Genomic DNA, 24296 nt, shown 5'->3' with positions numbered 1-24296 from the left:
TATCCAGAGCTGTCTCTCCAGAATAGAGTGGAGTTTTTAGTAAGAAAGAGGTTCTTTACATCACAGCTATATTTGCATTGTCATTTTAATACTCAGATAATTATCATAGTTTACCACAGGCCTGATGAGCTCCAGGAGAAAGCAAACAAAGAATTACTTTAGATCAGGGGTTCTTAACCTTGTTTGTTCCATGGACCCTTTTGCCAGTCAGGTGAAAACCATGGACCCCTTATTAAGTCCACACTATACTGTGTGTTATTTCATAAATAGTATCACACCCGCACCAAGACGTCTCCACAAGAATAATGTTTTTTTGAATTTCAATTCAAGCCCACGGACCCCTTGTTAAGAACCCCTGCGTCAGATACTTAAAACCCTCAGGATTTCTTTGTCCTTCTGAGCTTTAGCTGGAAGGTTTGGGCACTCTTCCACTTCTTTTTCTTATCTGTATCCATTTGATGGAAGTATCTGTCCACAGAATGAATGGATTTAATCTTGCTGGTAAGAAGGTGAGAATCGCTTACCTTCCTAGAGATGCATAAGTCTCTTGCTTAGAAGGGCACTAATTAGAGTATCTTTATAAGCAAGCTGCTTAAAGTGATTTGGGAAACTAGAAACAATGCAAGTTCCACCAGTACATGAACTCTTTTCATGCAAATGACTGAACTAAATATGAAGGACTAAGATTTATGAGGCTATCATGAAAGGAAAAGCATTAAGTGCAAAACAAAATTCTGAGACGTTAGCCCAAAATGTTGAAACTACTCAAACTACAATTCATGCCCTTAAAATTTACAGAAACAAAGATGTCACATCTTTGTAGGCTTTTGACATGCATAGTGGTGCCTCTACAAAATTTAAGCTTTGATTAAAGAGGGATGTTAACTTGAAATCACACAATTATAAGCTCAGTTCATTTAAACGACAATTACAAGCGCAAACCTTTGTCATCTTTTTTAGTTTGTAAACAGCAAAAAGAACTGAACATCTAATTTCTGAAATTCTTCTGGCTTTTCTTTTTGACCTTTGATATTTGTATGTATTGACGATCTCTAAACCATTGTACAAAAACACCTTGAAGTGTCAAGCTTTAAAAATGAGTCTTCTTTTCTCTTTCTCCTGTGCAGCTTGGATTATCTTGGCCTTGTCAAAATACATTCTCTAGTTAGAGGTTGGAAATATTTCCCTCCTGGCTCCAAAGTATTGATTTTTTTCAACACTCAGCTCTGTCAGTCAGCGGAGGGGGTGAAAGGTGAAAGTTCACCCAGCACTGCTTGGCTTTAGCTTCCTATTAATGTCATGCCCTTTCCACATTTGATCAGTTTATGTGATCACCAGTCATATAGAACTGCTACTGCCCCTGTTTTCCCTACAAGGATACATTTAAGTCATCACCAGATGTTAAAACAATTCCTAGGAGGGACACTCTGGGCATTTGAATAGGGCTAAAGAGACTACAGTCAACTCCTTTTCTGTTTCTCTGATTCTTATAGAAAATTATATAGTTATATAATGTTTGGCTAAATTCAGACTATTCTACCTTCTCATCTGAAAATTAAAATAAGTACATTTACTACTTACACACAACCCTCTGTAAACAATGATGACCTATTTTGTTACAATTGCTGTCTTGAAAATCAATTACACCCTTTACCTCAGGGATCCAAATTCAACTCCAAACTGCGTATTAAATGAAATGAATTTAATGATCTCAACTGAGCTCCCATGGGGCAGTTGACCCACATCATGAAATCTGACTAGATACAATTTGGAACAATTAACAGTCTATTTAGGAGGAATGTGCATGCAATTCCCTTGCCCAGATCACAGAGGGTGCTGTTGAATTTCTGGTAGGAGAGTATCTGGTTCTCCCAGGCTTCTGTAATGCAGGAGGGACTTCCTTCTCTACTGCCTTTTGTGAATAAGTTTGCCTTTCTTAAAGGTAGCCCTCTAAGGAAATGAGTAATTTGACAGAAATAGAAAGTTTTGATCTGGTACCAAAGAAAGAGGGGTGGAGGTGGTGGGGAGGAAGCATATAGATTTCAATTGAAAATGTTTAGGCACAATGAACAACAGAAAAAGTAATGAGCAAAACAACCTTCAGTACAATTCTGTTTTATTTAACACACATATGTACATAGGGACATTTAATACATACAGGATCTATTAAGTTGAACCATCAAGAAATGTCTTGAGAAGCTGACATTTTAATTTACTCACTGTACACAGTGACTTCAATCATTACATTTCCATACAGGTGCCACGTCATGTCATCTTTTGCTTGTAAATTGCCAATGAAGCCACATATGTCTTACAGTTACAAGGACGAGTCCAAATACAGTGCCAACAAAATCAATAAAACACTAAAAGCTTACACTGGGATGACAATACAAAGTTTACCTCCGTGCTAAGAAATCTAAGCTGTGATAAAGTTTGGGACTGTGGTTATCAAAACAGCCAAGGAGAGATTTGTGTTAACAAGAATGCAAATATTAGTTTAGCAGTTAGAGTGGTCTGTCTAATCATTTGTCATCTACCCGAGAGTTTTACCATTGTAATGTTCTACTGGCCAATAACCTTGACTGCCTGGCAAAACATGTGAGAGGCTGGCCCATGTCCACTGCCAGAATGGTTTGCTCCCTTGGCCCTCACAGCTTTGTTTGGCATCTCCATGGGGTGTCCTGTTTGGGCATTTGCGGCGGCCTGCCTCCCCCTCCCACATTTTTTTCCTGATGCATTGGATATTTTGTTTAAAAAAAAAAATCTCTAAGTACACTTTTGCATCATTATTCCACAATAGTTTTGTAGTCTAGAATAAGTTAATTCCCACTTAGCTCATAAAGTAAACATGTGCTGGGTATAGAGAAGATGTATACTTTTTGGTTTACTTCACATTTCTCCATCCATACCCAACACAACAGCATGTTCACCAAACACAGTTTACACTGGAGAGTTCTTTGCTTCTTTCTTGGAATCTACATAAATAATCTTTATAACTACAATGTACATGCATGTGGCATAAATTCACTTTTTAAAGTACACCCAAAGTCTAAAACCAAGGAATAGAAAGAGATCTGCCACCAATGGAAATAACTTCACATCAATATGAAAGATACGTTCTAATGGTCTTAATTTCTTAATAAGTTCTTTAAAAATCTGCTTCAGTAAAACAGATGTATTGTTCCTAGACTGTGATCCTACTTTTTTCTGTATATTACATACATTCTGACCATCTATGCTTTTAAAATTAAATGTTCCATTATCATTTCGCTTCCTCTGTAAACTCTGTATATTTTCTCTGAATATAATAAACTATTTTTCTACTTTTGAATTTAATAAACATTTTTTCCCATCTAACCAACCGATCAGCAACAACCAAGCAACAGCATCTCCCAACTATCTACATGTCAAGGTCTGTTAGGAATAATTCATACAAAATAGTATTTTATGGATTTTCACCCATTACTATGAGCAAAAACCAGCATCACTTGACATAAGGAGAAAAAAGTGACCTTGTTAAAGCTTACTTCGAAGCACGATGAACATATTCATTGCAACAGTTGCGCAAGTAAATTGATTGCGCTCCCTCATATTTATACATATTCTTGAATGCTTGTGCCATATTTACTAATTTTCTAGGATACCTGTTTAAAAGAAAGGCTGAATAGTAATTATTACATGATAACCAATATATGCCACACATGGGAATTGAAGGTTTGTAAAGTTTCTGGAGGGAGACAGTAAGCTCTTCATTCAACAAAAGTATCTGTAGTAACAGATACTAGAGTCTTCTTTTTAAGGTCTGTGCTATGCTTACAAAAGAGGTTCTTTATCACAAAAGTCCCTTTAAGAGATTAGACTGATTGGATAATTACATTAAGTAGATCATGAGTTGTGATGATTTTTAAACTACTAAATACATTATCATTTAAGCAGGATATGGCCACTTTAGAAGGCTAGGTGATTGGGAAACTGTACTTCCTACAAGGAAAATATCTTTCTTTGAATACTTTTCCTATTAATCTCAAATCAGGTGTTAAGAAAGAAGGTAATGGCTAACCTTAGGAAACTGAATTGAGTAATTTTCTACCAATCACTGGAAGATAAAATGTGTAAACATAGAATCTTTTCTGGTAAACAGTATGTGTTGGAAACCCAAAGGAAAATAATTTCACTAATTAGGACTGCCCCTTTAACTCAAAACCCCAATGTCAAAACGCCCAGATTCAAGCAGCACTTCAGAGGTGTGGTTTGGATCCCTGAACACGCTGACCTGGCCTGGGAGCACAATCACAGTGTTTATTGATTTTCGGCTGCGTTGCACCAAGGAACAAGAGTGTGCCCAGGAGCAGCTGTCTTTCCCCTCCCACCCCTGGCAGGGAAGAACTACCTAGCGCAAGAATGGCGGCATTCTGCAGAGCTGGGTGTGCATGCCTCGGAATCAACTGGTGGCGAGGGCGAGAGCCGCTCCCAAGAGCGTGCAGGGGTGAGATGGCCCAGCCGAGCCCCTGGATGACATTGGTGAGGGCAGGCACTGAGGAAGGAGCCAGTGTGAGTCAGAACAGGGGGTAGTGGCTTAGAGAATTTAAACAACTAAAAGGCAGTTACAGCAGCAGCCAGTAGCATTACACCATGAAGCGGTGCTCCTTCCCGTCGTGGGCCATCAGGATGACATTGCGGTTGGAGGTCCAGATGAGCCGGGCCAGCCTGAGGGCGTTGTGGGAGCCGGGGGAGGCGGGCTGCACCGGTGGCACCTGGTAGGTTTTAACGCAGCGCAGCTGAGGTGCGGAATTCAGCATGCCGATGCTTCCCAGGAGAGAGGTATTCATCTGGAGGCAGAGAGAAGGGCAGCACCAAGGAGTCAAAGAGCTGTTTCCCCTTCACATGCAGGGACTGGTTCAAGTGACTGGTGCGCGCGCACACACATGCACACACGCACACACATGCACGCACACACACGCACACATAGTTTATTCCTAACCTCCAAAGGGTCCTTAACAGTGTATTTGAAATGGTACTGCTGCTGCTGTTTGTAAATGGCAAAAATCCAGCGCAATTTTACTTTGTGGGTTGACCTTCACAGTAGGAGAATCTATCGATTTTTAAGAAGGGAGCTAATAGGATGGTTCAATTAAATCAAACAATTAAACAATATTTAGAAATAGTGGGTATTGAAAAATGCAGATCTTATTTGTTTTTAATAACGCTAGCTACATTCCCTGTAGGATGAATCCATGAAGACAAGTTTGGGGACTTAAAATTCGTTCAAGAAAATGAAGCAATGTTAAGCAGTAAACAGAGGGATAGGTGCTGGATCAGAGAGCAAAACTTACCTGGTCCATCAACCTCTGAGCTCCTCACCTGGTTTAAGAAAATCCCATCCCTGGGAAATGCTTGTTCAATGGAAGGGAAAGAAGAGGCACCAGCATCTCAACTCTGCATCAGTGGCTCGCTATTTGGCAGCACACTGCAGAGTGACCTAACCCTTCAGTAGTAGTGAATGCTTATCAGCTTATGATTTCTGTCTTCTGACAGCTTTTCTGGATTTAAATTTTATTTTAAGTTTCATTGATCCATTCATTTAAATGGAAAATGACTCAAAAATTATGAATCATGAACAACTACACATTCTGGTCAAAGTAACTAAATAAGGAATGGTGGTTAAATAAGTGAACTATATTATCTGAGCAATTGAGTCTGAAGAATCTTCAGGTTTGAAATATTACTTAAAATGTTTTCAATATACAGATTTTGTGTTATTACAAATTACATGGGAAGCATACTGAAATTCAGGAAAGGAGTCTTGGAAATAATATTTTTTCATTGCTCTAATTTTCATTTCCAACTCCTCTCTCCAGTGAAACCCCCATCTAGATACACAAAATTCTAGGGATTTGTGTGAAGCATGCAGATTATGATCCAATGTATACAAATGGTTGACACATGAAACCTTGGCAAATCCTAGGACATTTAAGATGGGTTATTGCTGATATCATGTGCTGCATTCGGATCAGTACAAAATGTAAGCCATTGCTTTTCCTGGCCCTTCTTGGCAGCAGGGTGGTGTCAGGGGGCGTAAATCACGGCATCTTTAGCAGGGTGCGTGCAGGCTCCACTGACATTTTCACAATTTAAATCATCTTGAGTAATAACCCTTTTAAGATGACTAATGTTACTGATTTTCCTGCATTAATAATAGTGCCAAACACAACACAGAGGTGAAAAAAAAATCACTAGTGTACGAGGTCACATTTTAAAACCAAATGTATGGTTATAGTTAACTCTTTCTGTTGAAGTTCAGTCAACATTTGAAACCAGGCAGCATCTTACTGTCATCCTTTCAAAAGCCTCTTTCCTTGCTTTTTTCTTCCCTTTTCCAAAAACTCCATAAAAGATAAAAATCAATGCCTTATCGCTTTCCGGAGGTTCCCAAATAGTTTAAATATAAATAATGATGGTGGGTTTGATTTGATAGTTCTCACTTCTACAAGAAATAATGGTAGATTAATAATTTAGTCCTCTTATAGAACAGATCCAAACGATCCAGAAAATTGCTGGTTAAAATTAACTGGCATCAACAGGCATACTGTGCTTTTAAAAAAAATCTAATTTCTCAGTTGATAAATAACTACAAAGTATTTTTCATTCTTTATGGATTTTCTATGAAAAAATGTATGAAGCTTGATTTCTGCTGGTGGCTTAAAATGCTAAGGGCATCCAATATGCCCAGACACCTACCTGTTTTTCATTCTTTCCTTCAGATTTAGCCATGAACAAGAAATGGGGCTAAGGGCGAACAAGGCTGGAGAGAGACTATCTTATGGTTATGCTATATATGGAAAGCCTAAAAAAAGCCCATTACTGTATCTGGGTCCTCCCCAGAACCTGGGCCATCCCTGTTGTGAGGTATGCCTTTGGTAGGTCAAATTGCCCTTTTGCCTCAGAAGAGGGCTATGTGAGATTCCACACGGTCTATCACTATTACAGTTGCACACAGCTGGAACAATGAAGACCCCATGTTAAGTATAATTTGTTGCTCCTTGGACTATCCTTCCCCTGCGACCTCTTTAAATTAGGGATGAATCAGAAATAGTAAGGTTGAGTATTACTTTTTTCAATTAACTCAGGCAAAGAACCCTCGCAAAAAAATTAACTACTTTGACCTTGAATATTAATGAAAGCTGACCAGTGACTGACTGCAAAGTATGCTAAAGTGAAGACAACGTGAGCCTTGAATGAATGAAAACTACCCAGAATGATAATATTTGGTAACATTAAGCATTTTCCTGATTGCAAAGATAATTCTTGTAGAAAATTCAAATAATAAAGAGAGGTGTTAAAAAACTAACAAAACCAAAAAAAAAAACAAATAAAAAATCCCCTGCCATCCCACTTCTCATAGACAATTACTGTTTACATTTTGTCTAACATCCTTCCAGACCTCCACATATACATATACACACACATACAGAGATACAGGTACAAGGAATTTTATACGAAGGTGATCATATTAAAAGGCAGTTTCTCAATTTTTACCCAAGTATTGAGAGTGATCTTCTCATTTAATGGCTATAGATTTATATCACTCTTTAAAAACAGCTGAATAGTATTCCATTGTTTCATGGAATAAATGAGACTGATGTCCAACTTATTAGCATTTCTGAAGGGCATTTATTTGTTGGAGGGTGATTGTAAAATTTGGTGAATTATAGATGTATTTCATTACCAAACTCCCCTTGTTCAAACCCAGTGGATGATACAATTAAGTGAAATATCAACATTTTAGGAAATATCATGCAGAATCAAAGGGCTTGGACAACAGCCAGACTACCTCATTCAAGAGCCCAGTATATAAACTAAAATGCAACTTTGGCTCACAAAATCAGTGCTGGAAAGATTTCTTTCTTATTACACAGAAACACATGCTGATATAATTCATCAAATAACAGGAAATTTTTAATATTTTTTCCAATGTGTGTGATGCTGCACACAGACCTTTTACTAAGTCTCATTTGAGTAATTATCCAACCAATATTTCTCATTAACACACATTTCTCAGCAAAGATTTTAATAGCTGAATGCTTTAGTAAGGTTCTGAATTAATAAGACTTCATTAAGTTTTAAAAATATATTACAGTATACTTACTGGAATAAAATAAAAGTATTATCATATGTCATTAGACCTGAACAACATCTATCTAAATAAATTAGCAATGCCCATTTGGTGAGAGCAGTGTAGATCCAACACTGCTTTTGGTACCTTCTCTAATTCAAATAAACGACCACTACACTTCTGGCAGGAGTCTTATTGTATTTTCTTGATAAAGCTGAAATGATCTGTTCCTGTGCATTTTACTTAAATTTCAAGACCAAGTTGTGTTTAATTGTGAGTATGCAGGAAATAGGCTGCATTTTAAATTCTGACACCGGACTTAGAGGTGAGCTAGACCTGACTGTTGCCTGAGCTGCCTGGTTTCTGATCTCTGAAGACACAGACGTGCATGCAGACACCACCAGGCAGCCTAAAAAAATCTTAAATTAACTTTTTTGGGTCACTGATAATGTTCACTTTTTTTTGTTTGTTCATTAAGATGAAAAAATAAAGTAAACAAAAAGATGGGATGAGATTTATTACTGATAAAAATTAGTTGCTCAAAATTAATATTCATTTTAGTCATAATTAAACATAGGCTTTTCCATGAATTGCCAGCTAAAGATGTTCAGATTTGTTCTTTAGGTGTTTAGAATATTTGGGAATTAAAAGTGATATGTGGGAGATATAGAATACAGACAAAACTGAGATAATACAAATGGAACATGAATTTAATTCTAGATTGCATTACTTTGCCGATGTCCTATGAAGCGTTAGAGCTGAAGACCAAGGACCCACCTGAAGGCCTCGTGTAAATGAGCAGCCTGAGCAGTGCTCCACGCTGCCTGAGTCCTCTCGGCCCAGGCCCTCCAACACACCTTGCCCTTGCTTCCCTCGGAGTCGCTGCACTTAAACGCTCTCCTTAAACGCTCACTCTTCTCTACTCTCAATACCTGGTCCTTCCTCAGCCTCACTCATGTGTCAGTTTAGATGTCACTCTCTCCACAAAGCTTTCCCAGGCCACTTGGTCCAAGGTTCCCCTCTGTATGGTAACTGCTTGCTTCCTCAGCTGGGTCTCCTTTGGACTGAAAGTTCTGTGAGACAGTCCCCCCTTTCCACATTGCTAATTGTATTCTCAGTACCTTGCATGCTAATGCCTGACACGTAATCAGCAAGCAATAAATACTTGATAATTTGTTTGAGGAAAGAAGGGAGCTGGGCAAGTAAGCTCAGCAGGAAGACTTTCCTCCCCCAAGCACATCTCTCAGCATACTTCGTGATCTGCAGCATCAGTGCTTACCTGCCAGAAAGAAATGTGGCTGTCGGTATTTGAATAGGTGGCAAGATACCGTCCATCAGGAGCAAAGGCCACTGCAGTGATTGGTCCCTTGTGCCCATGGATTGTCTAAAATGAAATTGAGAAGTCACTAATGATATGTATTCCATTAATGTAGCCATTAGAGACCCAGCTATACTACACATGTAAATGCATTCAATGCTGATCAAGTCATTTCACGGATATTACCTACTGTTAGGTTCTTTGTTTATAAAATCAGGTTAGAAAAATAATTAAAGCAGTCATAAATCTCCCACTGATATATCCAAGGGCTTCAAACTTGTTCTGAAGCATGTACCTTTTTCCTAATTGGGAGGTAGCATGAACTCAAAGAAAAATCGTATACTAATGAGCAAACTAATATATGATTCAACTAATTCATGATACCCTTTGGAGGGAATAACTTTATAATTAAACAGAATTAAGAAACTGATCACCAAATTCATCCAGGAACCCCACTTATCTGAAAACAAAAACAAAAACAATCAAAGCTGTATCATAACATCCCTGATCTGGGAGACCATAATTTCAACTCCTTAATAATTACACATTTTTCATATTTTATGCTTCATTTCCCACCAATAACACTGGGTTTAAATGCATATAGTTGCAATTCGTAAACATACACGCACACATGTTGGAGGTTTGGAAACATATATAAATCAAACTTGTTTAGAAACAAGTTAGAAAAAAAATTAAATAAGTTAATAGGTATAATTTTGTGCCTTTGCCAAATAGCTACAAATGATTTAGCCATGAATAACAAAAAAAGTTGTTCTTTAGAATAGGTCTTTGATAAAAGGTCTTTACTAATACATATTTACACTCAAGTCTAATGATATTAATAATTACAGAAGACACTGGAATACTAAGCAAATTAGCATAATATTATATTACTCTCCATATACTCAGCTATTAAAGCCACACATCTACTACATTAACCAATATTCAGTCCGGCTTACGAGTTATAGGTTGGTCTCCTCCCTTTGTCTAGGGAGGAATGGGGAAATATGTTCTCTTAAGCTAAGGCAATACCAGGAAGGTTTCTTTTCATCTGTAACTTTACCGTGAAGAATTGAGAGCCTGAGTCTCAGTTGGAGCATGAGGCACATCCTGTGACCCAGCTCTATACATTTCAGTAAGAAAATGAAGGGGAGCTGGGAGGAGAGAGGGCTACAAGTGCATTCCTCAGGGCTCTGTCTTTCAAGGCACTGTAGGATCCAAAATAATGCCTGTGTTTGTTTCAAAATCCAAAGAACAAATGTCATTCTTGTAGCACAGCACTGAGCTTTGGGCAGGCAGAGGGCACTGCCTAGAGTCAGTTTGCCAAGGCTCGAATCCTGGCTCCACTACTCACTAACTGGGTGGACTCAGGAAAGTTAATTACCCCTGTCACTTAACCTTAGAATACCTGTGTCTCTAAAGTAGGGATGATGGTGATAATGATAATATCCACTTCTCAGGGCTTTGTGAAGATTAAATGAGATAATATAATACATTGATTATATTCTGCACAGTATAGGGCACATGATAATTCAATAAATGCTATTAACATTTGCTACCTCTCCTTATTTAGAGACAATGAGACAAATGTAAACAACACAAAACTCAATACTTGAATACAATGTTTAATGAAAAAACAAGAAAAGGAGATGTCCTAACTGTATATCCCAGAAGTAGTATCAGCCAGCATATGAAGTTGCCTAGAGACAAAGATTTTATTCAATAGCTTTTGTACAGGTCCATAAAATGTGCTAACTTAAGCAAAAGGGTGAACCTGCTGAATAATTATTGTCAGAAACCAGTTTAATACCAAGTATACTAGAATGAAAATTATTGAAGTCTGTCAAACAAAGAAACAACCAACCAACCGTAACCAATTAAAATGGGGAACATTGCCACTTATTAGGTCTTTAACGAGCTCATTGGGAAAGCATTTTTAATTGTTTTAATTTTAAATCAAGATTCAGTTCTGCTAAAAACCTGAAATTCTGTTTGACCAATCTGAGGCTATTTTATGATTAAGATAGGTGATTAATAAGGCTTTGCCTTAAAACATAGGGTGCAAGCTAACGGCCCTAAAGCTGAAACCAGATTGTAGAAATGTTCAATTAAGCTTGCAAAACCTATTTTTAAAAATTCTAAGCCTATATTTCTAAGTCATAAGATTTAATGCTAAAGGAAGATTTCTAGTCTCTCCTGAAAAACTGGAAGTTTGGGCAATACTGGGGCTTTGTTCCACATGGCAACAACAGCTAGGGCTGGGAGGAGGTGGTCACTTCAGCCTAGGCATTTGTTCTAAGGACTAAAGATTGACTAAGAAGTGCCTGTGGACCTCACCCCAGGCCGCCTCACTTATTCATTTCATGCCTGGTCCTCAGGGCATTTAATGCAGCTCTTCCATTAAAATATTTGATCCAAAATGATTTCTTCCATGCTCTGGGGTATCTCAGTATCCTTCTAGAAGTGTGAATAGACTACACACTCTTCTAAGAAAATATTGGCCCTTCTTGCAAACTCCTTAAAGTCCAACTCTGCTTCTTTCAGACTACCATTCCTCCTTAATCAGCAACCAGATGTACTTGGGACAAATAGACAATGCAACAGGGAACTGGCTATAAACTAGTAAGTCCAAAGGATGCAACGACCCACGGACACGGTATCACTTCTTTCTGTGAGGTTCGCTAAGTCAGCCTGCTGTAAAGGCAGAAAACCAAACACACTGGAACCATATTTACTCCTTCAGAAAGTCTTCACTAAGTTGCTATTTCATATTATTCCTTCATCTTTTATACAAGCCTAGTATTTAACGCATCCACTTGGAGGATACTTTTACGCTAGTTGAAGACACTGTTCACCACGCTGTCTGGTGTCTCTAATAGAAGATCCTGTGAAATAAGTTCTCCTAGAATTTTCTGCTAGGAAAATGTTTCTCTTTCCAGACATTTTTTTTTGTGTGCTTTATTTATCATGTAACGATAATTACATAATCTAACACGTGTTTGCTTTGCTGCCAGGAAACTCAAAACTAAATTTATACTCATTTTGTGTATCCAGTAATAAATACTTCATACTCATTTCACCAATTACTGTTCTATTTCCAATGTTGTTGCTGTTGAAGTCCTCAAGTTGTTATACTGAGTTTGTGTTAGAAAGCCTGTTTGGATCAGAGCATGCCACACCTACGCGCACACATATGCAGGCATGCATACATTCACTCATATACACAGACAATACTGTTAGGTGCCCCACAGGGCTGTTTTTTAAAGCGACCTAGAGAAAAACCACGGAGTCCTGCCTGCAGCTGATTGGCAGACCTGTTGTCTTATAAGAAAGCAAGTACCACTCATGGTGGTTCAGGGACGCTGGCTCTTTTAAACTGGTACATCTGGTGAGTTCATTACACTCTCAGCCTAAGAGGTGCTTCAGCTCTCAGTGTAATGGAAATGTTGCCATTGTCTTTTGTTCAGCTCTCTGAACTTCTTCGATCTGCGCAGGCACCACCTGAAGTGACTTTAACCTCTATTCTGGCATTAGAAATGCAGCTGTGTGGGGACCACAGCGAACTTGTGTTTTGTGATGGGGCCAACCCAATGGTTTGGATCTTTGATGCTAGACTGTAAAGAACATTTTCCAAAACAACAGGTTTCAAAATAAAAAGAGATTTGGTTGGCTTTTTATATGCAAATCAGTAACATATCTTGTTATATTTTTAGTCAAAGAAATTGTCTTGAAAAGAGAGAAATGGAATATAAGGAAATTAATCTAATTCAGGAAGTGCTATGAACAATAAAAGAAATCAAGCAATTATCCCTAGCAGGAGACAGAGGGTTGCATTGTTAAACACCCCCCTTTTCTTATGAAAGAATAGGAACTGAGACAGGATTAATAATGAGCAATACTTACTTACCCAACCGGTTTTAACAGGCACTTTCAATGTGCTCTGCCAAGAAATATAATTAACCCTCCTGTACAGAGAAGGAAACAGAAACACGAATTTCTAAAATGATTTGGTCAACATCAACAGAAGCCATAACTGTCTAGGATATTCTTTTATAACACTGCTCTTCACCTGGCCTGTCTCTTGCTGACAAGCTTGAGAATTGAAACCAAAAATCAGGACTCTATAATGCCCACTTTAGAGGTTCAAGCAGTTAAAGAGAACATTTTATATTTATTTGTGTGCCTCATCACCTTTTCAAAGGAAAGGGAAAAAACCAATGATACAAAACATTTTCCTATATTTAACATAAATTGTGAAGAAAAACATGTCCAAAAGTAGGTAAAAATTTGCTATTATAAATATAATCACAAGGAAAAGTTTCATAAGTACTTCACCCATCCATTCTGTATAACATTTACTAAAATAAACAGAAAATATAAAAGAACGCAAGGTGCTTAGGGGTTGAGAGGGAAGGCGGCCATCTCCACAGGGCTTCTCAGGGAACAACATGGCTAGCTCTGAATTAAGACAGGCAGCTGCAAGTTGAGGGGTGCTGGAAAGGTCGGCTGAACCGAGTGTTCCCAAATGACTGCGCACGGTCTCTGAAATTTCTAAAAACTCAATTACTCCTTCAACTGAGGCATTTCCCCCAGAATATGTTCTGGCCGAGAACAAACAGCACAAGCACATTTCCATGAGGGTCAAGCATAGCAGCTGCCCTGGGCGGAGGACAAGCCGTGTGAGTGTCCGTGTGAGTATGGACACAGGACATAGGTTGGAGATGGCCAGATCTTCAGGGAAGTGAGTATGGGACCCAGAAAAGGAAAGGAGGTCATACTAAAGACCAAACATATCAGCTTTTTCCAAGTATTGCTCCACTTAATGACAACAATATCAACCAGCTTCAGGATGAGCATACATCAGTACCCAAAGCACTAACTATACATTTGTTATCTTACGCACTATGGTAGACGTCAGAAAACAACAGATAATCAGGGTTGACCAGGATCCGATTTGCATGCCTTTTTTTTTTTCTTTATTTTTTTAATGTTACATTAAAAAAATATGAGGTCCCCATATACCCCCCATCCCCTCACCCCTGACAACCCAATACAGAAGGCCACAGATTTCATGGCTGACTGGCAGAGAGATAACTGCTCAAGGCAGAGGGAAGACAAAGATATCGCTCTGACAGCTTTGTTTGTTAGGCAAGGAAAAGACATACCAAAAAAAAAAAGCCATTTCCATAGTGTTGAATAATTAAGAATTAATTATGTTCAAGGAAAAAGCTCCTTCTTTCTCTTTGCCCAACCAACCAATTTGTGAAAAATTTACTAGGTGTTTAATTATCTAATAATAGATATATCTATTTTCTATTAATAATAATTAATATTAGATATCTAATTACCATCTGCTCAAGGAAAATTATAGATTCAATAAATAATTTAGGCAGATAACGCCATTTTAAAAAATGATGATTTCATCATGGCCAATTAGAAGGCCCAAGTAAAATTTAATTATTACTATGAACTAAGCCTTCTCAAGTCATTTTTGTGCATAGCCAGCCTCTCAAGGCCATATGATGTTTTAAAGAACATTGAAAGGTCACCCATTCTTTTGTGCATATGGACAGGACAGGCTTAAAGCAGGTCAGACAGATGAAAATCTATTCTGTTTTCAAATATCTCTACAGAACATTCTGAAACCTCCCCCTGAGGACCCTTTTCAGTGTTTAACAATGTGTGCTGTCAGGAAATTTTTCCTTATATCAAATCTAAATCCAAAATGCTGCAGTTTAAGCCTACTTTCCTCTTTCTCTATCCTCAGTAGAGCTGGAGAACAACTGGTCCCCAATCTAAACATGATAACCTTTTATAGACTTGAGGACAGTTATTAACAACTGGCTCCTTATTTATTTTTTATTTTCAGGATTTAAAATATCCCATTGACTATACTCTTTCCTTTCAGGTCTCATTTTCTAACTCTTTAATCATTTTTATGACTTTTCCTTAAACTCTCTTCAAGCTTTCCAATCGTGACATCACAAGGTTGGATTGTATCTTAAAGATCACCTCCTTCAACCACATCTCAAAATGTGGACTGAATAGTGGAACAGAAAACTTGACACTATACTTACAGCTTCTCACAATACTATGCATGCAGGCCAGCACCATTCTTCTTTTATCAGAAAATAGCAATCATGGCTGATGATAAATTACTATAATGACTAAAAAAAAAAGGAAAATGTGGAAAAATTGTCGGCATGTAGATGATAGTGGGTAGACATTCAAACTGCTCCCAGTTATCTGTAGGAGAGGAAGTCTTTGGGACTGGGATTAGGGACACCTGAGCCCAATGGATAATCTCAGTATGTTGAAGTGCCTTGAGGGGCACCCACTGACAAGTACACAGATCAATCCCTGCTCTGTATCCTCTCTTACATCACTTTCCAAAAGATATTAATATGAACTTTGCACTCTTGCTGTTAATTTTCAGTTGAAAATACACTTCCATCTGATTATTGCTTATTGATCCTATTCTATTTCTTTCTGTTTACTTCTCCAATTTACCAATTCTCCACACTTACATCCTATCATCTAGGTGCATAAAGAGCATGGGTTCTACCCCATCATTGTGGTCACTAATAAAAATGCATCATATAATTTCATACTTTAATTTAAAACAAAAAGTAGATTCAGCAGAGGTCAACAGCAAAACAGTTTTTATTATTCTTCGAATAAATTTTAAAAGTGTACAGTGAAGGTCGTATTATGTGTGCATCACTGTGCTAGGCCTGGAAAGGAATCCAGAAAAGTCTAAGAAGCTAAACTTTTGTAGTTCATATTACATGCCAGGTGCTGTTCCAAGCACTTTTACATATATTAATCCTTTATCCTTAAAAAAATCCTATGAGATAAGAAATACTATTTTATGCCCCATTTTACAGATGAGGAGCTTAGTTGCAGGGCAGTGCAGAAACTTTATGAGAATTCAGGCAGTCTGGCTCCAGAGTCTGTGTGCACAACTATTACACAACATTCCTCTCAGAACACTGGGTGCAGGAACACTATAAACTGCCAGGCGTCAATTTCCAAACACCAGACTTTCATTCAACTGGTACTTCTGTACATTACACACCAACACACTCCTAGACGACTTTCCCATTGCCAAACAATGATGATTTTGAGAAACGTCTCGTGCTGCTGGGGATGAGGCACAACCTCTTCTCAGGCGGCTGTGCAGGGCTGCTTGAAAGCAAGAGCTTGTGGTAGAGCCGGGCCTCGCCTAGAGAAAGTATCTACCCACTCTTCCTGGTCAGACAAGTCATGTCAGTCTTGCCTTGCAAGCCCTACTTAATACCAAAGGGCTTCAGGAACTCTTAGACTCCCAACTCCATGTGGCTTGGAGATAGTTTCCATAAGCAGGAAGGTCCAAAACAGATTGGTCCAGTCTCCCTTGAAATACCTGTACTTTCGTGCCACCTTCTGTCCCATGAGGATAAATGGAATGACAGGAGGCACTGCTTGGCACAGAGGAGGTCCAGTCTCTCCAGGGAGCTCATCCGTCCCAGCAGTGCTACACGTGGGCACAGTCAGGGTCCCCTGATCCACTGCAGCAATAGGAGGTGAAGAAAAACTCTTTTACTTAACCCAGCTCCAGGGAGTTAAAACTTTTAACACAGAGGTTTAAAGGTCAGAGGCTGCCCAGACCTTCTTCATTGGCTGTGACGGGAGAAAATGGCTAGGTTGGCATCTCAGGCCAGAGGGGGTTGGCAGCACCATCTCCCTCATCAGCAGCCTTCCTCACCTGTCCTGGTCGTATCAAAGTTTCACCCTCCCATTAGTCCCAAAGTGGCAACACCTACCTACAGGAGCCATAACTAAGTACTTCTTGGTACTTCTAGCTCCTGGAAGTGTAAAACCTTTATAACATATAAGCTTATTGACTGACATTTGCACATTCAATATTCTCACACATTTTTAGAAATAGATAATGTATAAAATTATGGGACTGCCTCTTTTTCACTTGGGACACAAGATACAGAAACTGTAAGTATCAACCAAAGGAAAGTACATGGTAAATGTACATGGTAATCGGCATATACTCTAGATCAAAGAGAACCCTGCTTTTCTTATTGGCTGAACTATCTCCTATAGCCTAGATGCTGCTCTTTGGCAGTTAGCTATACAGTAAACTGAACAAAGAATTGAGGACTGGGGAAATGGGTTATCTCTAAAATTTCTTTTTTTTTTTTAATGTAAGGCTGAGGTGGTGCTTTTTATTCACATTTATGCCAAATCCATGCTATAGAACAACCCATTACAGCATTTTCCAATCCAAAGGATATTGAAACTATTCAATGAATTGAGTTTTCTATCACCCTCTAATTGAAAAGATATACTTTCAGGGGAGAAAACAGGTAGGTTTGGTATCATTTTAACATCTTAATGGAAAATAGATTTAATGATAAATATTATAAACTGAGCTATCTCAAGTTTTATTATAAGTTATAATACTTCAAGTAAACAGACTCTCTTTATTCCTTTAAAAAATAGCTGCAGTGTTTATTGTCCACTTTTAGTTACTGGAAGTTAGCTACATGGCATTTTGGGATAAACTGACGCTGGCAAATCAAAGGAGCTTTTCAATATTTATATATGGTAATCCTATGGCACAAGTGATGGTTTTTGAAATTTCATCTGTGGGACCAACATGTATGTATACATAGACACACATGCACATAAACCACACCCTTATCTGGGGATAGTTAAGAATCAAAGTAAATGCTGAAGGCCTTTGTTACTGAGACATTCCTAATAATGTCAAACTTTAAGATATTGAGGCTTATGTGTTTACTAATATCAATTATAAATGACCAAAATTCATATTAAAAAGGTCTATGAATGAACAAATAGAGAAAGTCAACAGTTCTTTTCTCCTTTTTCTTTTCTTTTCGAGGTACCAGGGTTGGGGATTGAACCTGGGACCTCGGATATGGGTCCCATATCCGCAAGAGCCACATCGGCTCCCAATAGTTTTTTCCTAATCTACAAATTTTGTAGTCATCATAACATCAACTTCTGTAAAGGATATGTACTAGTTTCAGGCATTGCTTTTCTCTTCTATTCAATTGAGAAACTTTTTCATATTAAAGAATAAATTTTCAATAATTCTCACCTTTTCATGTGTAACCCCTTCTACTTTTTCTTACTGCAGACAATCAATTATGAGCAAACGCACACAAAAATCCCACCTCTTATGCTTTACTAAATTAAATAAGTTTAGGGTGAAGGAACTATAAAATATTCAACTAAATTATACATAATTGATATGTCCTTTCATTGCATATTCTGAGACACATTCTAACCAATATGTCATCATTACATTTATTTATTTATTTATTTATTTATTTAATTTATTTCTCTCCCCTTCCCCACCCTACCCGGTTGTCTCTTCTCTGTGTCTATTTGCTGCGTTGTCTTCTTCGTCTGCTTCTGTTGTTGTCAGCAGCACGGGAATCTGTGTTTCTTTTTGTTGTGTCATCTTGTTGTGTCAGCTTTCCGTGTGTGCGGCGCCATTCCTGGGCTGGTTGCACTTTCTTTTGCACTGGGTGGCTCTCCTTACGGGGTGCACTCCTTGTGCATGGGGCTCCCCTATGTGGGGGACACCCTGCGTGGCAAGGCACTCCTTGCATGCATCAGCACTGTGCATGGGCCAGCTCCACACAGGTCAAGGAGGCCCGGGGTTTGAACCGCAGACCTCCCATGTGTTAGACAGACGCCCTAACCACTGGGCCAAGTCCGCCGCCCACCATTACTTTTTGGCTACTGTTTATTTTGGAGAATAGCAGAACAGATCTGCTAATACATAATACAAATTTAAACATTCAAAATTTTTCTTTATATTAAAATAGTAATAAAGATAAGTAATATATTATATGTAGATTTTTTTCATATAGCAATTACATTTTCAGATATTCCAGAGTAATTACTGACAAAATTTTTACTACTTTTCAGTATCTGAATCATTCTTAGACTCTCCCACATTTACCTAGTATATTAAAATTTACTGGGAAGCAGATTTGGCTCAATGGATAGAGTGTTCGCCTACCACATAGGAGGTAGAAGGTTCAAACCCAGGGCCTCCTGACCCATGTGATGAGCTGGCCCACGCACAGTGCTGATGTGTGCAAGGGGTTCCATGCCTTGCAGGGGTGTCCCCTGTGTAGGGGAGCCCCACGTGCAAGGAGTGCACCCCATTAAAGAGAGTTGACACAGCAAGATGATGCAACAAAGAGAGACACAGATTCCCGGTGCTGCTGACAAGAATATAAGTGGACACAGAAGAACACACAGTGAATGGACACAAAGAGCAGACAACTGGGGGGGAGGGGGAAGGGGACAGAAATAAATAAAAAAAAAATGAATCTTTAAAAAAAAAATTTACCTTGTTGGTTTCATGAAAGGACAAGTCACCAAAACTTTCTAAGTTGTAGTTTATTTGTAAAATAAGGATAATATCTGCCTTGTCTACCTCATATAGTTAAATGTTTTTAGAATAAACATACTTTAAAATGTTTATTAGGAGTATATATTTTTCCAGGTTCTGTGCTAAATATCAGAGTACAAAGATGAGACAGACAAGTTGATAGTAAGCAATTATTAAATACTGTAATAAATACCATAATAGAGATGTATATAAATGCCATATAAACAGATGAACAAACAGAAATTTCTGTTCAGGGGTAGATGATGTCAAAACAAGATACAGAGAGAAGGTAGTATTTCAGGTGAGCCTTATAAAGGGTTGACTAGTGCCCCTCAAAATTTTATCCCTTAAAAACAGAAACCTCAGAATGTGACCTTATTTGGACATAGGGTCTTTTTTTTTTTTTTTTTTTTTAATTTTATTTTTTTTATCCATTTTTTTTTAATTGACTTTGTAATAATATTACATTAAAAATATATATGTGAGGTCCCATTCAACCCCACCCCCCCCACCCCCCCTCTCCCCCCCCAACAACACTCGTTCCCATCATCATGACATATCCATTGGATTTGGTAAGTACATCTTTGGGCATCTCTGCACCTCATAGACAATGGTCCACATCATGGCCCATACTCTCCTCCATTCCATCCAGTGGGCCCTGTGAGGATCCACGATGTCCGGTGATCACCCCCGAGGCGCCATCCAGGGCAGCTCCACGTCCCAAATACGCCCCCACCTCTCATCTCTTCCTGCCCTTCCCCATACCCATCGTCCACCATGTCCACTTTTCCCAATCCAATGCTACCTCTTCTATGTGGACATTGGATTGGTTGTGTCCATTGCACCTCTATGTCAAGAGGAGGCTCAGATTCCACATGGATGCTGGCTGCCATCCTCCCATTTTCAGTTGTAATCACTCTAGGCTCCATGGTGTGGTGATTGTCCTTCTTCAACTCCATCTTAGCTGAGTGTGGTAAGTCCAATAAATCAGATTGTAGGTGCTGGAGTCTGTTGAGGCTCAGGACCTGGCTATCACATTATCAGTCCAGAGATTCAAATCCCCTAACTATATCTTAAACCCCAACGTTAACTGCACCTCCAGCAGATTAGTATGAAAGTCTTATGAAGGGAGATCCCATCTGAGTCCAGATTCATCACACATAAACACCATTTCCAGAGAGGGGCCATCTGCCCTGGTAGTAAACCCCATCGGCCATGACCATAACTCTCATGGGTCTCTTTAGCCTTCATAGGAACCAATATCTGGGGGTTGTATCTGCTTTATCTGTCTCTCTGACTCTGCTCAGTTGTGCATGAGGGCAATCCTTCTGCCAGCCTCCAGACTCTTTTTTAGAAACTCGTAGCCATATAAACTCATTTCTCCTTTCCATTTCCCCCTTACTTTAGGTCAAACAGCATTTTAAAGTCATGTTATTTTATGTAGACATGGATATTCTGCTGATCCGCATTGAACCTTCCATATAAGGTCCTTTTCCAGTTGCATCATCAGTTGGTATTTGATAGTGGTCCCTCGTTGCCAGGGAGACTCATCCCCGGGTGTCATGTCCCATGCTGGAGGGAAGGCATTGCATTTACATGCTGAGTTTGGCTTCGAGACTGGCCACATTTGAGTAACATGAAGGCTGACAGGAGGAAATTCCCAGGCACAATGTTGCTCTAGGCCTTGTTCTTATTTTAGGTTTATCAGCTCACAAGCATAGTCATTAGCATCAGGGGCTCACTGTTGAACCCTCACTCCCTCCCGGTCCCCGCCGCTGTACCTGGGAGACTATCGCTGCTCCCCTAGGGACCACGACAGAGCACCACTGGCCAGGAACCCAGTACCCCCCCTGCTGGGTTTTTAATTGTTGCCACTATGAGTATATCCAATCATTACCATGCACCCTGGACATATGTTCTGTACAGCTCCCTGTCAGCCATATATCACCTGTCATTGGTATCCCATACCAGTATCCCTCCATTGCCATTGTTGAAACACTCTGTGATCCAGAACTCCCCGAAATTTGAAGCCCAATATAATGTCATGGTCCCTTACTAGGGAATGGCATATAGCGATGGGTTTAAAGGATAGATAAAGAACTTGGATAAAGTTAGATAAAGAACTTAGATAAAGAATGTTGACTTGAAAAAATTCCACATCCTATCCTTTTTTCCCCCCCCCCCCTAATTATTCAGCGTTTCTTCGTAGGAGTCCTAGACCACAGCAATGCATATATATAATATACAGCACTCCCATACATCCACCACAACACCTTTTTCCTTCCACAGCGATACTCTTACACCCTATTCACATCATATTTACTTAAGGTGATGTACAGAGTCTGAGATATTAGCTTTCTAACATGGTAATATCTGTGCTTACATTATGGTGCATACTTTAGGATACACAGTTCTTTACATTTTTAGTTCTCCTATGTTTTACATTATGGTTTACATTATCAGTCTGTCGTCTCCTATATGTTGGACATAGGGTCTTTGTAGATGTAATTAGTTAAAATGAAGTTACACTGAATTAGGGTGGGCCCTAAATCCAATGACTTATGTCCTTATAAGAATAGGAGAAGATAGATGGAGACACACTTTGAGGGAAGAAGTGAAGATGGAGGTAAAGATGGGAGTGATGCAGCCACAAGCCAAGGAATACCATGGACTGCCAAGAGCCACAGATGGTTGAAGAGACAGGGAAAGACTCTCCCCCAGAGCCTCCAGAGGTAGTGTGGCCCAATTGACACCTTGCTTTCAGACTTCTAACTTCTAGAACCATGAGAGAATAAATTTTAAGTCACCCAGGTTGTGTGATTTGTTATGGCAGCCCTAGAAAACTAACACAAGCTATAAAGGATGAAGAGAGGTTGGCCAAAAGAAGAATAAGCAAAAGGCCATTCTAAGCAGACAGATGAGTCCAAGCAAAGGCCTGAAGAAGAAAGCTGGGAGGCCAGGGAAACAGCAAGCATTCCTGTCACTGCCAAAGGAGGTGTTAGGGGATAGAGGTGGTGTAGAGTGGACAGTTTTGGAGATGAAGCAAAAGGAAGCTTGGTCAGGGCCTTTACAAAGGGCTTTTCCATTGTGTTGTAGAAATTTGGACTTGGTTCAGAGTCAACTGGGTGTTTTTCTCAAGTTTTTAAATAGGAAAATGGTCAGATCAGCTTAGTTTTAAGAAAATCCTGGCAGTGGTATGGAAGATAAATTACAGGGTGAAGAGAAAGAAAGTAGAAATAAAGAGGGGCTAGTTTGGAGACAAATGCAGTAGATGAAGTAGGAGTTGTGGGACAACCTGGACCTGGACAGGAAGGAGAGGGCAAACTGGGTAAGTGGGAATGCTGTTACCTGAAAGGGAAGGCATAAGAGAAGAAATACTTTTTTGGGGGGAAGAGGAGAGGTAGGAAATGATGGAAATGATAAGCTTAGTTTGGGATATGTAGATATCAAGGCGGAGGAGTTCAGTAGGTAGTTAGAAAGATGTTAGAAAGTAGGAAAGATGAATTTGTAGCTCAGGAAAAGGTCTGTGGGAAGAGAGAGAAATTTGGGAGTTACTGCATATAGTTGTTGAAGGACTGGATCACGGATCCCCCACTGTTCCTGGTACATAGCAGCCTCTCCGAGAATGCCTGTTAAATGACTGAATGTGAGTGGGTGAGATAACCCAGGAAGAGTAGGTAGAGGGAAAAGACGAAAAAGATGATGATGAAATGACAGGGTACATCAACAGCTTAAGTAAGAGGTGGGCAGAAGAGAAAGAGCTGGGGTTACTTTATAAACTAGAGATTTGATATCTTAGCTTTTAGCTAACAGCTGACAATTTTAAAGAAAAGATTTAAAAGTTGTTCTCAATGTCCATACAACTTTTTAGGAAGAGAAGTACTATAATTAATACCTAATAAATTGCTTTGAAATTTGGTAATATTTTAACTTTTAAATAATAACCCTTTATCAAGGAGTAATCACATGACTCAGAAATTGGGAAATAAACCGTAAAAAACTCAAATTTCTAGGACCAAAAATATATGTTTGATTAGAATTAAATTTATTATTCAAAACTACCAGTATTAGGCAGTCGAAACTCATTTCAATTTTGCTTAAATTTTATCAGTTGGCCATCATTATGATATTTTAGAAAGGTTATTATCTAATATACTTAGGACTTCTCCCAGTATAAGTTATAAAGAGAAATAAAAAGATATACTATCAAAAGTTAGGAAAGTCAACAGAAAGGAATCAAAATGGAACTTGTATATATTTGTGTATGTGTGGGTATGTTTCTGATTACTCACTTTGAAATACATTCCTTTTCCAAATTAACCAAATTAATGATTTCAAAACCCCATGTTAATGATCAAGCTCATCAATTTTGATCTTATACAAATCTCAATGATTCCCTGGATTCTTAAACTAAAATCAATACAAGATATACTGGC

The 24296-nt window shown here is 38.8% G+C and overlaps 1 protein-coding gene across 16 annotated transcripts in view; it reads right to left on the bottom strand.

The window, feature by feature from the left end:
- Nucleotides 1-2099: 2099 nt before the first annotated feature.
- WDR7 (WD repeat domain 7) overlaps nt 2100-24296 on the bottom strand; it is a 439870-nt gene continuing 417673 nt past the window's right edge. For all 16 annotated transcript variants that reach the window (XM_058277785.2, XM_071208567.1, XM_071208570.1 and 13 more), the window contains 2 exons: nt 9393-9497; nt 2100-4829 (listed from right to left, as the gene is read on the bottom strand). In XM_058277785.2, coding sequence (XP_058133768.1) covers nt 4626-4829; nt 9393-9497 — 309 coding nt within the window. In that variant the 3' untranslated portion in view covers nt 2100-4625. The remainder of the gene's footprint in view (nt 4830-9392; nt 9498-24296) is intronic.

Source organism: Dasypus novemcinctus, chromosome 16, assembly GCF_030445035.2.
Source record: "Dasypus novemcinctus isolate mDasNov1 chromosome 16, mDasNov1.1.hap2, whole genome shotgun sequence".
Taxonomy (NCBI): Eukaryota; Metazoa; Chordata; class Mammalia; order Cingulata; family Dasypodidae; genus Dasypus; species Dasypus novemcinctus.
The sequence above is the reverse complement of the archived record's forward strand: the minus strand, read 5'-3'. Positions and strand labels throughout refer to the sequence as shown.